Raw genomic sequence first — 16044 nt, 5'->3', positions numbered from 1 at the left:
AGCGAAGTGGCCGCTTTCACCACACCGGTAACAGAAGTGTTCATTGGAGCCACTGCGAGGCCCTTGGGGCCTGTGATGTACAGGGTGTGTCGTCTCCACTGTCATAACTGCTGTTTGGTTCTCTAGGGGACTGACTCGTCGGTGTGAGAGTTTATGCTGCAGCTGCTTGACTTGCTTCTTTAGGGCTGACACTTCAGGGTCCTGCCAGTGTTCCTGTTTGGGTCTGGCGACTTTAACCTCTTCAGCGACAGAGGGGCCCTTTGTTGACATGGTAGCGAACATTGACCTCAGCTCCTTGATCTCGGCTTTCAGGTTCTGGATCTCGTCCTGCTTGCTATCATCAGGTTTGGCGTGGATAGTCTGCACTGAGGGGTTCAGTTTACTCCGAGAGGCTTCATACTCTTCCTCACTGTAGATTTCGCTGAGCAGATCCACGAAGTTGGGAGGCTTGTCCGTCCTTTCTCTCAGTCTGAGCCGGATGAGCATCAGATCAGCCTCGATCCCGCCTTGAAGTAGCTGCTCTACACGGGCACGGTCAGCCCGGTCGGCTGGAAGTCCACCCTTCTGCACTACTTTGGTGAGGGAACTCTCCAGGCGTCTCAGGAACTCGGACAGCTTCTCTCTGGGTTTCTGCTGTAGTAAGCGGAAGGAGAAATACAGATCTTCCCCTGACTCTGCTGTTCCGAACGCGCGCTCCAGCACTTCCAGGCACATTGCAGGACTCATGTTGGGGTCGGACACTCGCACAGCTTTGACTGTCTCCAATGCTGGCCCTTTGAGGCTTTCCATGATCCGTCGCCTATTCTCCTTGCCACTGCAGTCACTCTCTTCAACCATGAGTTTGGCTTGCTCTAGCCAGTGATCAAATGGCTCTTCACCAGCTGGAGTGGGTAGGTTTCCTGAGAAGATCCGTAGTCGCCGGAAGCCACCACTGTCTGAGGAAGGCTTGGAGGTTTTATCGAGTAGGTCGCTGACCACTCGTAGGAGGGCTTCAGTGGCTGATAGGGGTTCGGCTGCGGGTGGAGTAGTAGCGACGAAAGACTGCAGGTCCTCTTCTGTCTTCCCCTCAGCTCGCAGTAAGGCTCTCAATTTACTATTGAAGTCTTCAACTGTAGCTTCCGGCTCCCCTACCATGACGATGGGCCACGCCTCTTGTCCTTCGATAGGTAGCACTTCAGGGGGGATGGTCTCTGACCTGACGCTCTCTCGACACTCACACAGCACCATCAGCTTCCTTAGGTTCGTACTGAACCTCCTTCCTCTAACTCGTACTCTTCCCAAACACTTGATGGTTTCCATGGCTTCTTCAACTTTGGCAGTTTCGGTATCTTCAGGTGCTAGAACCATTACTGCACAGTCCTCTTGCAGGCCCTCACCTCTGCACCAGTTCTTTAGATCACTAACTAACTCCATGTTTGCTTGTTGTCTTGTATCTCTATGTAAACTTACTAATAAAGACTCAATTCTAATTTCTTGGCTCAGGTAACTGACTAATTTAATGACTTGGACTTAAATGTACTGGTCTTACATACAGCTAAACACATAAAAAGATCCCAGCGGTGCCTCCATTTATGTAGCGCTATCTATCCCTTTTAACTGTCAAGGACAACGCTCCTGAGTTCTCTACACAACTCGGTATCCAATAAACTATTGAAGTATGGTAACTTCGCTTTTTATGTTTTTAAAGTATGTTCTAAAGGCTCTAAATATCTTACAGTGTCATCTGGTAACTCCAATTAAAAAAAGTTGAATACCCCTTTAAGGCGCTTAAATATGGCCTATGACCCCTTTAAGGCAATCTAATATGGTCTAGACACCTCAATGTGTCACCAAGTAACTTATATTAAAACGGTGGACTAGCCCTTTAAGGTTCTCTCAACATGTCACTTACCATAGCCTAGACACCACAGGAATAAACACACATGAATAATCCACACTCACACAGGTACATAGAATTATATATACAAATGTATTATGAGTAATAATTATTAGAATGAATGAAAGTAATAAGCCTCAATGGCTAACAAGCATCTGCATTCATATACACGCAAATGAATCAGACCAACACATTAGCATACAGCTCAACAACCCTATAACTAAGCCGGCAATAAAAATAAAAGAAAGTCAACCCCCAGTTGCAGGCCTGTTTCTTTATCGGGTACGTTGGGACCCTAAACAGCCCTCTTCGCTCCCCTTGGAAGCCCGCACATCCGGCTTGTACTCACAATGAATGTTCCTCTTCGTCTCAGTGCAGCAGCGAACGTCAGGCCGGCAGCCATCCTAGCTAACTGGCTAGTTAGCCATTAGCACCATCTCACGGTCGAACCGTGCGCTCGCCTCGGCAGCACAACACGGCAACAGACGACTCCTTCTGCGTTCCTCGATGGTCGCATGAACCCACCACTACACTGTAACTGATAACGTTACTTCGCTAAACCAGAAGACGGCCCGACTCACTGTGGGGAGAGCCCCTTACCGCATCCAGTCCATTCGCGCGTCTTGCTGTGCTAGCAACGAACACCGACTGGCTAGCCCCGGGGTCATTATGAGTACCTGGTCATGCCGTTCGGCCTCACCAACGCCCCGGCGGTATTCCAGGCTCTCATGAATGACAGTCTCCGTGACATGCTCGACGAGTTTGTTCTGGTAGTACCTCGATGACATCCTCATCTTCTCAAGGACCCTCGAGGAACATGTCCAGCATGTCCGCTGGGTACTCGAACTTCTCCTCCGGAACCGGCTCTTCGTCAAGGCAGAGAAGTGCCGGTTCCATTCCCCTTCCATTGACTACCTGGGCTTCGTCATTGAGAGGGGACAGACCCGGGCCGATCCCCGCAAGATCCAGGCTGTGGTGGACTAGCCCGATCCCACATCCCAGAAGGAATTACAGAGCTTCCTCGAGTTTGCGAACTTCTATAGGAGGTTCATCAGGAACTACAGCCGCGTGGCAGAACCTCTCACCAGGCTGACCTCCCCCTCCCAGCCGTTCATCTGGTCCCCGGCTGCCCGCTCTGCGTTCCAGTCCCTCAAGGAGAGGTTCATCAGCGCCCTGGTCCTGCTCCACCCCAACCCCAAGAGGCAGTTCTTCGTAGAGGTGGATGCTTCGGACACCGGGTTGGGGGCTGTCCTCTCCCAGCGGTCAGCGTCTGACCAGAAGGTCCATCCATGCGCCTTCCATGCGGTTCCTCCCCGCCGAGGAGAACTACGATGTTGGGAACCGGGAGCTGCTGGCAGTGGTGGCTGCTCTGGAGGAGTGGCACCATTGGCTGGAGGGGGCAGAACAGCCGTTCACCATCTGGACTGACAATAAGAACTTGACGTTCATCCGAGCAACCAAGCGTCTCAATGGTTGGCAGGCACGGTGGGCCAGCTTCCTCAGTCGGTTTGACTTCACGCTGATTTATCGCCCCGGGTCCCGCAACACGAAGGCAGACTCCCTGTCCCGACAACACCTGAGGAGGGAGCCGGCTACAGAGGAGCCAGCTCCCATCCTTCCTGAGGCCAGGGTGGTTGGCCTGGTTACCTGGGGCATCGAGACCGTGGTCAGGCAGGCGTTGCACTCCCATCCCGCCCCGAGCCACGTGCCTCCACGCCGTCTGTTCGTCCCGGACTCAGTCCGGTCCCGGGTTCTTCAGTGGGGCCATGCCAATCAGTTTGCATGCCACCTGGGTGTCCACCACACCTTCACCTTACTGGCTCGGCGTTTCTGGTGGCCCACCATGAAGAACGACGTCAGGGACTTCGTAAAGGCCTGCTCCGTCTGTGCTCGCAGCAAGGCCTCTCACCAGGCACCCGCGGGTCTGCTGCAGCCCCTCCCAACTCCAAGCCGGCCCTGGTCCCATGTGGCGTTGGATTTTGTCTCCGGACTGCCTCCCTCCCAGGGTAACACTATGATCCTGACAGTGGTGGACCGCTTCAGTAAGGGAGTGCACCTGGTGGCCCTCTCCAAACTTCCATCGGCTTCTGAGACGGTGGACCTCCTGACGAGCCACGTTTTCCGTCTCCACGGCCTTCCCCTGGATGTCGTCTCGGACCAAGGGCCCCAGTTCGTCTCCCAGGTATGGCGGGCTTTTTGTAAGGGGTTTGGTGCCTCTGTTAGTCTCTCCTCTGGATATCACCCACAGACTAACGGGCAGACAGAGAGGATGAACCAGAGCGTGGAGTCTGCCCTCCGGTGCATGGCCGCCAAGAAGCCCAGCTCCTGGAGCCGGTTCCTCCCCTGGGTTGAGTATGCCATCAACTCCCTGGTCAGCTCTGCCACCGGCCTCTCACCTTTTGAGGTGTCCCTGGGCTACCAGCCGCCTCTCTTTGCGGTGCAGGAGTCGGAAGTGGCAGTTTCGGCTAATTCCATCTCTGCCTGGTGTCGTGCGCTTGGGGTCATCCACAAACCCTAATACAGTTTGCAATATTTATTAGGCATAATCAATTAAGTCATCAATTAGTCATAATCTGTACGCTATAATCTCGTCGGCAGAACAGTGGTTGGTAAATTCATTGAGACGGAAAACCGACCCGCCATCCAGTACAGGTTGTGAAACACTCAACTTAAAGACAACTAATTGTAAGCTAAGGCAAAAAGATGAGTTAAGTTAAGTTAAGTTTGGATGAGTTAAGTTTGATTTAAAAGACTCAACCGACTCTGGTTGTCTGATGGCAGCAGGCAGGTTATTCCACAAGAATGGAGCCCGATAGGAAAAGGCCCTGTCACCAGCTGACTTCTTTTTAACTTCTGGTACACACAGGAGCCCTGTATTTTGAGAGCAAAGAGCTCGAGATGGAATGTACAGTTTAAGGAGATCAGACAGGTAGGATGGGGCAAGCCTATTTAGGATTTTATAAGTCAGCAGAAGCACCTTGTATTCTGATCTAATATGGATAGGAAGCTAATGAAGGGAGGCAAGAATTGATGTAATATGGTCAAGTTTCCTAGTTTTGGTTAGGATTCTGGCAGCAGCATTCTGAACCATCTGAAGACTTTTAGTACTAGAATGTGGCAGACCTTTATTACTGTAATGACAGAACATTACAGTACTAGAATGTGGCAGACCTTGATTACTGTAATGACAGAACATTACAGTAATCAAGTCTGGCTGAAACAAATGCATGTATTGGCGTCTGCATCAGCCATGGAGAGAAAAGACCGAATCTTAGCTATGTAAGTGAAAAAAGGCAGTCTTGGGGATTTATTTAATGTGCTTATCAAAGGAAAGGCTGTGATCAAACGTAACACCAAGATTTTTGGCTGCCACACCTTGTGAAACCACAGAGTTGACAATTGTTATCGTTACTTGAATCCAATTGGTGTCTGTGTCTAGCAGAGCCAATGACCAGCATCTCGGTTTTATCCGAATTTAAAAGCAGAACATTAAGTGACATCCAGTTTTTCACAATAGCCAACCAGGCCTCTGAGTATGATCATCAGCCCTTATAGGCACATACAACTGAGTATCATCAGCTTAGCAATGGAAATGTATTCCATAACTGCATATAATTTGGCCAAGAGGTGAAATGTAAAGACAGAAAAGTAGAGGGCCAAGAACTGAGCACTGAGGCACACCATACTCAACATCAGAGGATTCTGATATATTACTATAGCAGACACCATGTGTTCTTCCAGATAAGTATGACTTAAGCCAAGAGAGAGCTAAGCCAGAGACACCAAAATTACAATTTAATCTATCTAATAGTTAGGGCCCTACCAAATTCACGGTACATTTCGCTCAATTTCACGGACCTAGTTTCTCGAAAATCACAGATTTCACGGATTCTCTAAGAAAAATGCGACATTTCACGTCAATGATTAAATTACACTTTTTATTCACACAGGGCCTTAATAGCCCAGCCTACTGTACACAGCATAACCGTACTAGTGGTTGAATGTTAGCATTGAGCATCCTGCGACGGTGCTTGGCTTCATGCTCTGTCTCTGCGATGAAAATACTTGTCCATGTTTTGACACGGCCCTCTCCGCGTCCACAGAGTTTGTCGGGATTGACAGACAGCGCCACGCTACTTTAGCAAGATGTGGTAGCCTAGATTCGGAGGATTTCCAAAAAGCTAGCACTGGTAAAGTTGTGTCCACCTCTTGTGCGATGTGTTTGTAGTTCGGCAATTCCAGCCTACAGTTTTTGGCAAATCCAGGAATGTCCATGCTGAGTGAGATTAAATCCACCGTCAAAATAAGTATTTGTGCAGGGTCAAAAATGCGCACTGCTTTCAGGAATTCGGCCGCTGGTTGTTTAAATCTACTTTGCGTAATGTTCTCGTTTGACTCGTCTCCATAGCAGTAATACTGCCTGATCTTTTGTATCATGCCAGAAAACAAGTGATGAGCACTGGCATTTAAATCTGCACGCTCGGAGTGAATTTCATTCGCCTGTGCTTCTGCCCAAAAGAGCAAATCCATGACCCTGTTGTACGCCTTGTGAATTAATACATGTCGAGATTCAAACCAAGTGATCAAGTCCATTAGCTTAGTGGCATTTTTGGAAATGAATTTGACCTCCTCATTCAGGTGAGGATCGTGTAAAAGATTTAACAGTTCGGTCAATGCCTGTGTTCGGGGTGTCAGTGCGAGCTCCTGTTCCACAAAATCTGCGTAAAACTCCAGATGAGCTGCGTGATACTGTACAGCCCGAAACCACGAGTTCCATCTCGTAATCACTGGTTCAGGTGGAAGGGCAATTTCCCCCACCGTTTCCCCTGTCTTCTCTGCAATGCTTTCCCGATAGTGTAGTTTGCGACTGGGACAATGCTTAAACACTTTTTTGACGTAGCTCACTAACTTATCTACTCTAGGAAACTCAGCTCTCCACAACTCACTCACCAGAGAAATAATGTGGGCATTGCAAGTGATATGCACCGAATTTGGCATGAGACCCTGGAGTACAGATTTGTATGACTTCGTCATGTAGGTTGCATTGTCACTAATGAAAGCAGATACTTTGTTAAAGTCTGCACCATATTTTGTGAGGGTTTTAATTATGGATTGTGAAACAGTGGTATAGTTTACAGCATCCAAGTAAGCACAGTCGGCCAGCACTGCTGTTAGAGTTCCAGTCTCAACATCTTCGGCCTTGTCTGACATGAAATCGAAAATAACATGCAAAACATAATTGTCCTGCTCGTCGGTGGACTCATCCGAAATAATTGAAAACGATTCACATGAATTTATGATAGATTTTACCTCTTCAAATTGTGCGCCAAACAGCTTAGGAAGGTAGTCTTGTCGGAGCTTATTTGCACTGGGTAAACCGCCCGCATTTCTCACATTACGTTGAAGGTAGTCCCTCAGTTTCGGGTGATCAAGTTTTTCCAGCGGTATGTTAGCGCTAGCAAACGCCTCAACAAGCTCCATGGTCGCCAAATGTCGAGACTCAGTGCTCTCGGTTGTTTTCTTAAACATCGATGAAATTGTTTTTGCTTCTTGTTGGTTCCACCTTGTGGTTCTTTTTCGGCAGCCCTCCTTTTGTTGAGATGAGTTTCACTTTCCAAGTGACGCTGAATCGTTGCTCGTCGACTGTGATCTAAGGAGATATTACAACTCGTACAAAATAATTTTCCGCCATCAGCGTGTAAAATATGTTTTCCAAACTCAATTACTCTGTCGTCTGCAGTCGTGTTTTTTGAGGTTTTAGATTTCAACATCTTCAGTACGTTAGGGCCTAAGCTAACATGCTGACGACAGCTAACTCAAACTATGCTAGTAACAAAAATGATCATTGCGGCCACCCCGGATGCTCATTTAACCAATCAATGTCTTAGACACGTGAATGCTTTTATTCGCGCATCCAAAATGTCAGTCATGTCAGCACAGTATTTTCTCAAACTAGTTGTGCACTTAAATTATGCATTTCACTGCATTTCACGGCAAATGGTCAATTACACGGGAAGAGGCTGATTTCACGGTCCGTGACGCGATTTTCCCGGCCGTGAATTTGGTAGGGCCCTACTAATAGTATACAGTGATCAATGGTGTCAAAAGCTGCAATGAGGTCCAGTAGTAGAAGCACAGAAGTGGAATCAGAGTCCATAGCCAGTAGAAGATCATTTACCACTCTGGTCAGAGCAGTTTCAGTGGCGTGACAGGGCCTGAAAGCCAATTGAAAAGGTTCATATAGATGATTTTCTTCTATATGGGTCAAAAGATGTTGATACACAACTCTCTCTAGTACTTTAGAAAAGAATGGAAGATTAGAGACTGGTCACTAGTTATTAAGAGACCCTGGATCGAGGTGCGTTTTTTTAAGTAGAGGTTTAACCACAGCTGTCTTAAAACTGCTCGGAACAATGCCAGTAGTAAGTGATAAATTAACAATGTCTAGCATTGTAGGTCCCAGAAAAGGCCAGAGGTCTTTAAAAAGTTTTGCTGGTAAGGGATTAAGTAGGCAAGCAGTTGGTTTAGAAGCTGACACAAACTTAGTCAAAGTATCAAGAGAGATAGTCTCAAAAGCTGTAATAACTGGGACTTTCAGTGACTCATCATATAGATATGAATTTGGTAAGACAGAATCTGCAGGAGTAGCTGGAGTTCAAGAACTAATCTTGTTTAAGAGCTCATCAACCTTATTGCAGAAAAAAATCTAGAAATTCGTGGGCCGTGAATGGTGAGCAGCTAAAATATGGCTGCTTTTTAGTAAGTTTAGATACAGTGTCAAAGAGAAATCTAGGGTTATACTTATTAATATTGAATAAGTGAGAGTGACACACTGTTTTGCAGCAGATAAAGCATGCTTGTTTTTCAATAAACACTCATAACACGATAGGTAAGAAACTTCCACTTTTGATTTTCGCCATTTACGTTCCAGTCTCCTGCAGGCCCACTTAAGAGAATGTGTCTCATCCTTAAACCAGGGCGCAGGCCTCTTTAGTCGCCTAGCTCTGGTAGTGAAAGGTGCAACTGAATCGAGGAGACTAGAGGGGGCCAAATTTAAAGTCAGTAGTGAAATTTTCAATAGAGTCAGTTACCACAATGAAAGGGAGGGACCAATGTGGCGAGTGGCAATTACATCTGTACTGACATTAACTGGACAGGCCAATAATGCTTCAAATTTGATGAGAAAATGATCTGACACAGCAGATGTGGTTGGCAAGACATTCAGAAGGTAGTCCCTCAGTGGTAGGAATAATTATTAGATTATTGTGATTCACACGTTAAGGAGAGCAGAGCTTGCGAGCAACACAGCAGGGTAGGGAGACAGTCTCAATGTTAAAGACCAAACTATCAGACTGATAATCTACACTATGAGACATTCCCTGACTAATCATATTAAAGAACTTGACTCCACATCCACACTAGCTTTAAACCTAGCAGGCTCTCTAATCACCTGCAACCTGCTGAATGATAAGTCCCTCGTGTCAAACTTAACATTGTATACTATCTAAAGAGCGGCGCCATCCCCAGTAGGGTGAATGCCGTCCGCTTTCAGCAGGTAAGGGCAGCCCCAGAAAGAAGGCCAGTTGTGTTGGAACCAGATGCTTTTTTTTTATTGAGAGACATCCTACGCTTTCTCTGGTATTGCGATATTGACCTCACCAAGGAAGTTGTTGGCTGCCGTATGAAGGTCCACGTCTTCAGGAACAGTCCCACCCCAGCTGTGGCCATCTTTGGACTGCAGAAGGCGGCCAGAGATGCAGAGGAAGAGTATGGCAGTGACGTGCGTCAGTTCATAGAAAGAGACTTCTATGTGGATGACGCTCTGAAGTCCTTCCCCACAGAAGCTGAAGCCATTGACATGTTGCATAGAGCCCGCAGCATGCTCGCACTATCTAACATCAAGCTTCACAAGATAGCTTCAAACCGAACTAAAGTGATGGATGCCTTCCCGATGGGAGACAGGGCCAAAGTCATAAAAGATCTGGATCTTTCAGTGGATGCTCTTCCTGTTCAATGCAGCCTGGGTGTGAGCTGGAACATCATGACAGATACATTCATGTTCAAGGTTCCTGAAGCCCTTCGCTGTCAAACACTGTAAACAGCTTGTTTGACCCTTTAGGGTTCCTAGCTCCAGTTACAATTGAAGGAAGACAGCTGCTCAGAAAGCTTTCCTGCCAGGACCCAGAATGGGACGGCCCCCTCTCAGAGGATAGGTATGCGGAGTGGAGAAGATGGCATGAATCATTGCAGGAACTCAAGGAGCTACATGTTCCTCACTCCTATGCATCCTCCTCTACCTCACAAGCCCAAAGCACAGAGCTCTTCGTCTTCTCGGATGCAGCAGTTAAAGCTATCGCTGCAGTTGCCTACCTGAAAGTCACACATGTGGATGGTAACAGCTTATTTTGCTATTGACTCTTGTTTTGAGCTTCTGGTACTCCAGGTGCTGACAATCAGCTGCCTGATATAAGATTTATTGCCAAGAAGCGTTGTTACAACAAAGACATAATCTACCAAACACACATTTCCTTAGTTTTTGTGCTAAGTTTATATATGTAACCCGGTGGTAAAGGAGTATTAGGGTAGAATGTAAAGAAATTCATTGAAATTCTTATAAACTCGGAAACCACGACTCAAATCCCTATTTCTGTTACGACATTTATGCTACTGTCGCTTTAAGAACGGGACGTGTATCGCTGACGCTATCACGCTGCCAGGAAGTGAACAATGTTGGGTGTGGCCACGTTTTGTTGGACCATGCAGAGCAGAGAAGGCGAACACCTGCAGCAGACCAGATGATCGCCAGGGTTTTGTGTCCGCCGTAAGAGCTTTCAACATTGAGGTTTGTTAAAACCGTTTACAAATGTGAATCGGACGATAAGAGTTTGGTTATATAACTTTGAGTTGCATATGTATGTTTGTGCATAAGAACAAGAGCTAGCTAATCGATTACGCTGTTGTAGACTTCAAGACAATCGGCTAATGCTAGTACAACAGTAGGCTAACACTAATACAACAGTGTAATGGAGATTGTTTTATTTTTATACTTTCTCATTGTATTTTCACTTGTGAATACTAAGAGTGGTGTATAATACTGTTCATGTTCATCCATAGAAGCTGCCGCTGCCGTATTTATTGTCTTTGGATTTATACAAGTATCTTTTTGTATTTCGAGCTGACTTGAATTGAAACGGCTGTTCCCTCCAAAAAAACCCCTCTCACACCCCCCAGAGCTAAAGTGGGATATTGTGAACCCCTTACCTTTTATCTATCCATATTTTTACTATCGGAATAAAGACCCTAAAACTATATTTGAATGTCCTGGCTTTATATTACTGTTATTCAGACAATTGGACAACTGCTACCAATGTAGAACAATCTTAACGTCACATTTAAGAGCGTGTTCACTAATATTGAACTGGTGTCCATTCAGCACCCACGACAGCTAACGTAACTTTAACATGTTCATAAGTACACAAAATCCTTCACGCACACTCAGGCAAGTACTACACATGTAGTTCTACACAAGTTACTATGCTAATTTCATGATACTCACTGCACTTGTGCACATGAATGCATACCTAAAACAGGATATGCGAGACAAAGGATATGTACTGCAGTTCAGTGTGGCCGTTCTCATCAGAATGAGACTAGAGGCTTCGGAATGGGACTAGAGACATCGGAATGGGACTAGAGGCATCGGAATGGGACTAGAGGCATCGGAATGGGACTAGAGACATCGGAATGGGACTAGAGGCTTTGGAATGGGACTAGAGGCTTCGGAATGGGACTAGAGGCATCGGAATGGGACTAGAGGCTTCGGAATGGGACTAGAGGCATCGGAATGGGACTAGAGGCATCGGAATGGAATGGGACTGGACTAGAAGCATCGGAATGGGACTAGAGGCTTCGGAATGGGACTAGAGACATCGGAATGGGACTAGAGGCTTCGGAATGGGACTAGAGGCATCGGAATGGGACTAGAGACATCGGAATGGGACTAGAGGCTTCGGAATGGGACTAGAGGCACTGGAATGGGACTAGAGACATTGGAATGGGACTAGGGGTATCGGAATGGAATGGGACTGGACTAGAAGCATCGGAATGGGACTAGAGGCTTCGGAATGGGACTAGAGGCATCGGAATGGGACTAGAGACATCGGAATGGGACTAGAGGCATCGGAATGGAATGGGACTGGACTAGAGGCATCAGAATGGGACTAGAGGCAGCTCCCCACAATGCCACAGTCCATAGTCCCAGCAGCACGTAAGGTCTCATACGGCCACCTGTTGGCGGAACAGCTGTTAGTGCATTTGAATTAAGGAGGTGAAAAAGGCTGCCAAACTTATTCTTCTGACATGTTATGAAGCTTAACCAAATAAAAATATGATGATACATGTTGTGTATGTTACATCAGGATCTTTCACACAGGTGAAGGAATGAGGGAGCAAACCAACGAATGAATGAACGAATGAAAGATGAATGAATGGATAAATAAAAATAAGTAAAATAAATAGAAAAAAAACATGGGATAAAGCATAAATGACTCACATTTTGGAGCCAGATAAAGGCAGCACTGATATGGCTTCATCTATCATTATAATATCCTCATCCTATCACTCAGGTAGGAAGTACCATGCATACTAACAGCATTGTATATTGGAGTAAGAGTCACACCATCTCACAAAGTGTTTTCATTGTGCCCTGCAGGAGAGCCTGGAGTATATCTTCCTCTTCATCTTCTCTGTAGAGTGTTTCCTGAAGATAGTAGCATATGGGTTTCTCTTTCATGCAGATGCATACTTGAGAAACTGTTGGAACATACTGGACTTTGTTTGTGTTTCTGTTGGGTAAGTGTGAAAGAACTTGTACTGTGATCCTCACATTTGTCACTGAAATGATAAAATAGCAGACATCCCTCTCTCAAGAGCTACATCAGTTTCTGATGCTAGTGTTATTGTTCGCAAACTATTTGGTAAAGTTTAAACAAGAAAAGTATGAACAATATAGAAGTAGGAGCCACCTCCTATATGTGGTGATAATCATACTTGCATGGTGCTTGCACTGTGTAGCTTTACCACGAGTAAAAAGAGAAGTTCAAGGTGTCCGGGTAGCGTAGCAGTCTATTCCGTTGCCTACCAGCACGGGGATCGCCAGTTTGAATCCCTGTGTTACCTCCGGCTTGGTCGGGCGTCCCTACAGACACAATTGGCCGTGTCTGCGGGTGGGAAGCCAGATGTGGGTATGTGTCCTGGTCGCTGCACTAGCGCCTCGTCTGGTCGGTCCGGGTGCCTGTTCGGGGGGGAGTAGGAACTGGGGGGAATAGCGTGATCCTCCCACGCACTACGTCCCCCCGGTAAAACTCCTCACTGTCAGGTGAAAAGAAGCAGCTGGTGACTCCACATGTATGGGAGGAGGCATATGGTAGTCTGCAGCCCTCCCCGGATCAGCAGAGGGGGTGGAGCAGAGACCGGGATGGCTCGGAAGAGTAGAGTAATTGGCCAAGTACAACTGGGGTGAAAAAGGGGAAAATCAAAAATAAATAAAATACTCGTGTTGTCTAAAGTATGATTGTGTTTTCATGTGTGTACAGTAATTAATTTGGTGGATTGGATCCCGCTGTAAGTATTTAGTTAAAGCCTTGTTTATAACCCCTTGCTCTTTCTTGGATCTCTGACCAGATTGTTCTCTGTGGCGGTGGATGCAGTCAACCAGATCAGTGGGATTGAGGCCCCAGTAGGAGAGAAAGGTGGTGGAGGTTTTGACATGAAAGCCCTCCGTGCATTCAGAGTCCTGCGACCACTCAGACTAGTCTCTGGAGTCCCGAGTAAGAAACCTGATCATTTCATGAACAGGCTGCTGTAGGTTTGGATATCTATCTTCATGTTTACTTGTATTCTTTAGGACAGATTCTACTCACAATGAGAATAATTAAAACTTGAAAACTTGCAAAAAATCAAAAATAGTCCAGGTAAAGAAAATGTTTAGATTTATTTGGAAGCAAATCTACAGAGTCCCTCTTGTGACACCTGGTGTCAATATAATAACGTGTGGCCAAGGTTTATTAATGCATGGGAACAAGATCCTATGCAAAAATGGCTGATGATTGCAAATACGTATGTCAGTTGTTCATATATTGCTGTGTGGTTTACTGGCAGGACTGTACACTATTTGATGCATGACTACTTTTGTCCCAAAAAGGCCTTTTTATCCATCCCAAGTAAAAAAAAAAATATCCACAGTGGTACAGTGTCAAAATATTGCTTAATACTTGCAATAGGCACTGGTAAAATTAAGAAATTTGGGGGGCATCCGGATAGCGTAGTGATCTATTCTATTGCATACCAACACGGGGATCACTGGTTTGAGCCCCGTGTTACCTCCAGCTTGGTCAGGCGCCTCTAAAGACACAGTTGGTCGTGTCTGCGGGTGGGAAGCCGGATGTGGGTACGTGTCCTGGTCGCTGCACTAGCACCTCCACTGGTCAGTTGGGGCGCCTGTTCGGGGGGGGGAATAGCGTGATCCTCCCATACGCTACGTCCCCCTGGTGAAACTCCTCACTGTCAGGTGAAAAGAAGTGACTGGTAACTCCACATGTATGGGAGGAGGTATGTGGTAGTCTGCAGCCCTCCCCGGATCAGCAGAGGGGGTGGAGCAGCGTGCGGGACGGCTCGGAAGAGTGGGGTAATTGGCCAACTACAATTGGGGAGAAAAAGGGAGGGAAAACCAAAAAAAATAAAATAAATTAAGACATTTCCGACTTATCTTTATCTCATGTGAACACACTTCAAAAAATGCAAAGGTTAGGGGGTAATTCATCACTGACACGAGGTCCCCACATAATTAGATATCCCATGTGATGAGGTCTTTATCTTTAGTAACTGCATGAGCAACAGTATGCTCCTGTGCTTGGACAACTACTATTAACAAACTTGTGGCAAGGAGATAAAAATCTCACCCACACTCATTGCTGTCGTGGCCATGAGGGTTACGAAGTCATGGCCATGCATTAGGATCTCGTTCCCACACATTAACAAGTCATGGCCACATTATTTTATTAACTAACACAAGATTTTACCAAGGGGCTCCACATAAATCAATGAATCAAGTCATTCTCATTTTTCTAAAATGTCTGAAGAAATAGTAGCTGTAAGTGAACATATATGAATATAAATAAAGAAAACATTCAATTTTATATTGCTTGATGAATTTTGAGATATGAGTCCCTGTTCCCCTACAGGTCTCCAGGTGGTGATGAACTCCATCCTGAAGTCCATGTTGCCTCTGTTCCACATCACCTTACTAGTGTTCTTCATGGTCACCATCTACTCAATCATGGGTTTGGAGCTCTTCAAGTGTAAGATGCATAAGACCTGTTACTACATAGGCACAGGTATGAAGCAAACCATGGTCAGAACTAGTGCCAGGGTATGGCACAGAGGCAGCTAGTGCTTTGGTTGAAATGGCACTTTGGCCACAACAAAAATGTTGTATTCCTGGTCATGTAAGCTGATTTGGATAAACGATTGACTGAATGACATACACTGTAGACCAGTCTTTCCCCTATTGTTTTTCTTAATGTGATGGAAAGAACCATATGCAAGGAACCATATCATGTTGGGAGGTCCATGGGCAACCTCTCCCAAGAAGAACATTTTCACAGAAGCTCTGTTAAAGTACAGGCTGAATAATATCCAAATTAATTACAGTGCAATCCCTCAGTCATTCACTTCTGTACTAGCAGAGCACCAGAAATATGAGATGTTCTCGATCTCTTTCATCGTGTTTTTGACAAATATAATGCATGAGCATCCCTGAAATTTTACCAGGATGCCCCCAAAAAATTTTACAACAAACAATTGAAATTCCTTTTTTTCCACAATGTTAATAAGTTTGATGATTTTTGTTAGTTCAGTAATACACAGCATCTGATGCTGAAACACTTGTGCTGATAATCAGGGATATGCATGGAGCTATTAAACTGCACCAAATTACTAATTGTAACCTATTCCATTTACTTATATGATCAGTAAACCCACCACTGAGGATGCACAAGCCAGTGCATTCTTAGTGCTGGTCCCAAGCCCGGATAAATGGGGAGGGTTGTGTCAGGAATGGAACATGGTGTAAAACCTTAGCCTTTTTCTGATCATGCCGAATACCCAAT

The 16044-nt window shown here is 45.9% G+C and overlaps 1 protein-coding gene across 1 annotated transcript in view; it reads left to right on the top strand.

Moving 5' to 3' along the window:
• LOC130130505 (dihydropyridine-sensitive L-type skeletal muscle calcium channel subunit alpha-1-like) overlaps window positions 1–16044 on the top strand; it is a 357791-nt gene that overhangs the window by 95386 nt on the left and 246361 nt on the right. Inside the window, exons 3-5 of the mRNA XM_056300217.1 lie at window positions 12588–12727; window positions 13559–13704; window positions 15118–15270. Of these exons, the coding sequence (XP_056156192.1) occupies window positions 12588–12727; window positions 13559–13704; window positions 15118–15270 (439 nt within the window). The remainder of the gene's footprint in view (window positions 1–12587; window positions 12728–13558; window positions 13705–15117; window positions 15271–16044) is intronic.

The sequence above is a fragment of the Lampris incognitus genome, chromosome 2 (genome assembly GCF_029633865.1).
Source record: "Lampris incognitus isolate fLamInc1 chromosome 2, fLamInc1.hap2, whole genome shotgun sequence".
NCBI classification, from domain to species: Eukaryota; Metazoa; Chordata; class Actinopteri; order Lampriformes; family Lampridae; genus Lampris; species Lampris incognitus.
The sequence above is the reverse complement of the archived record's forward strand: the minus strand, read 5'-3'. Positions and strand labels throughout refer to the sequence as shown.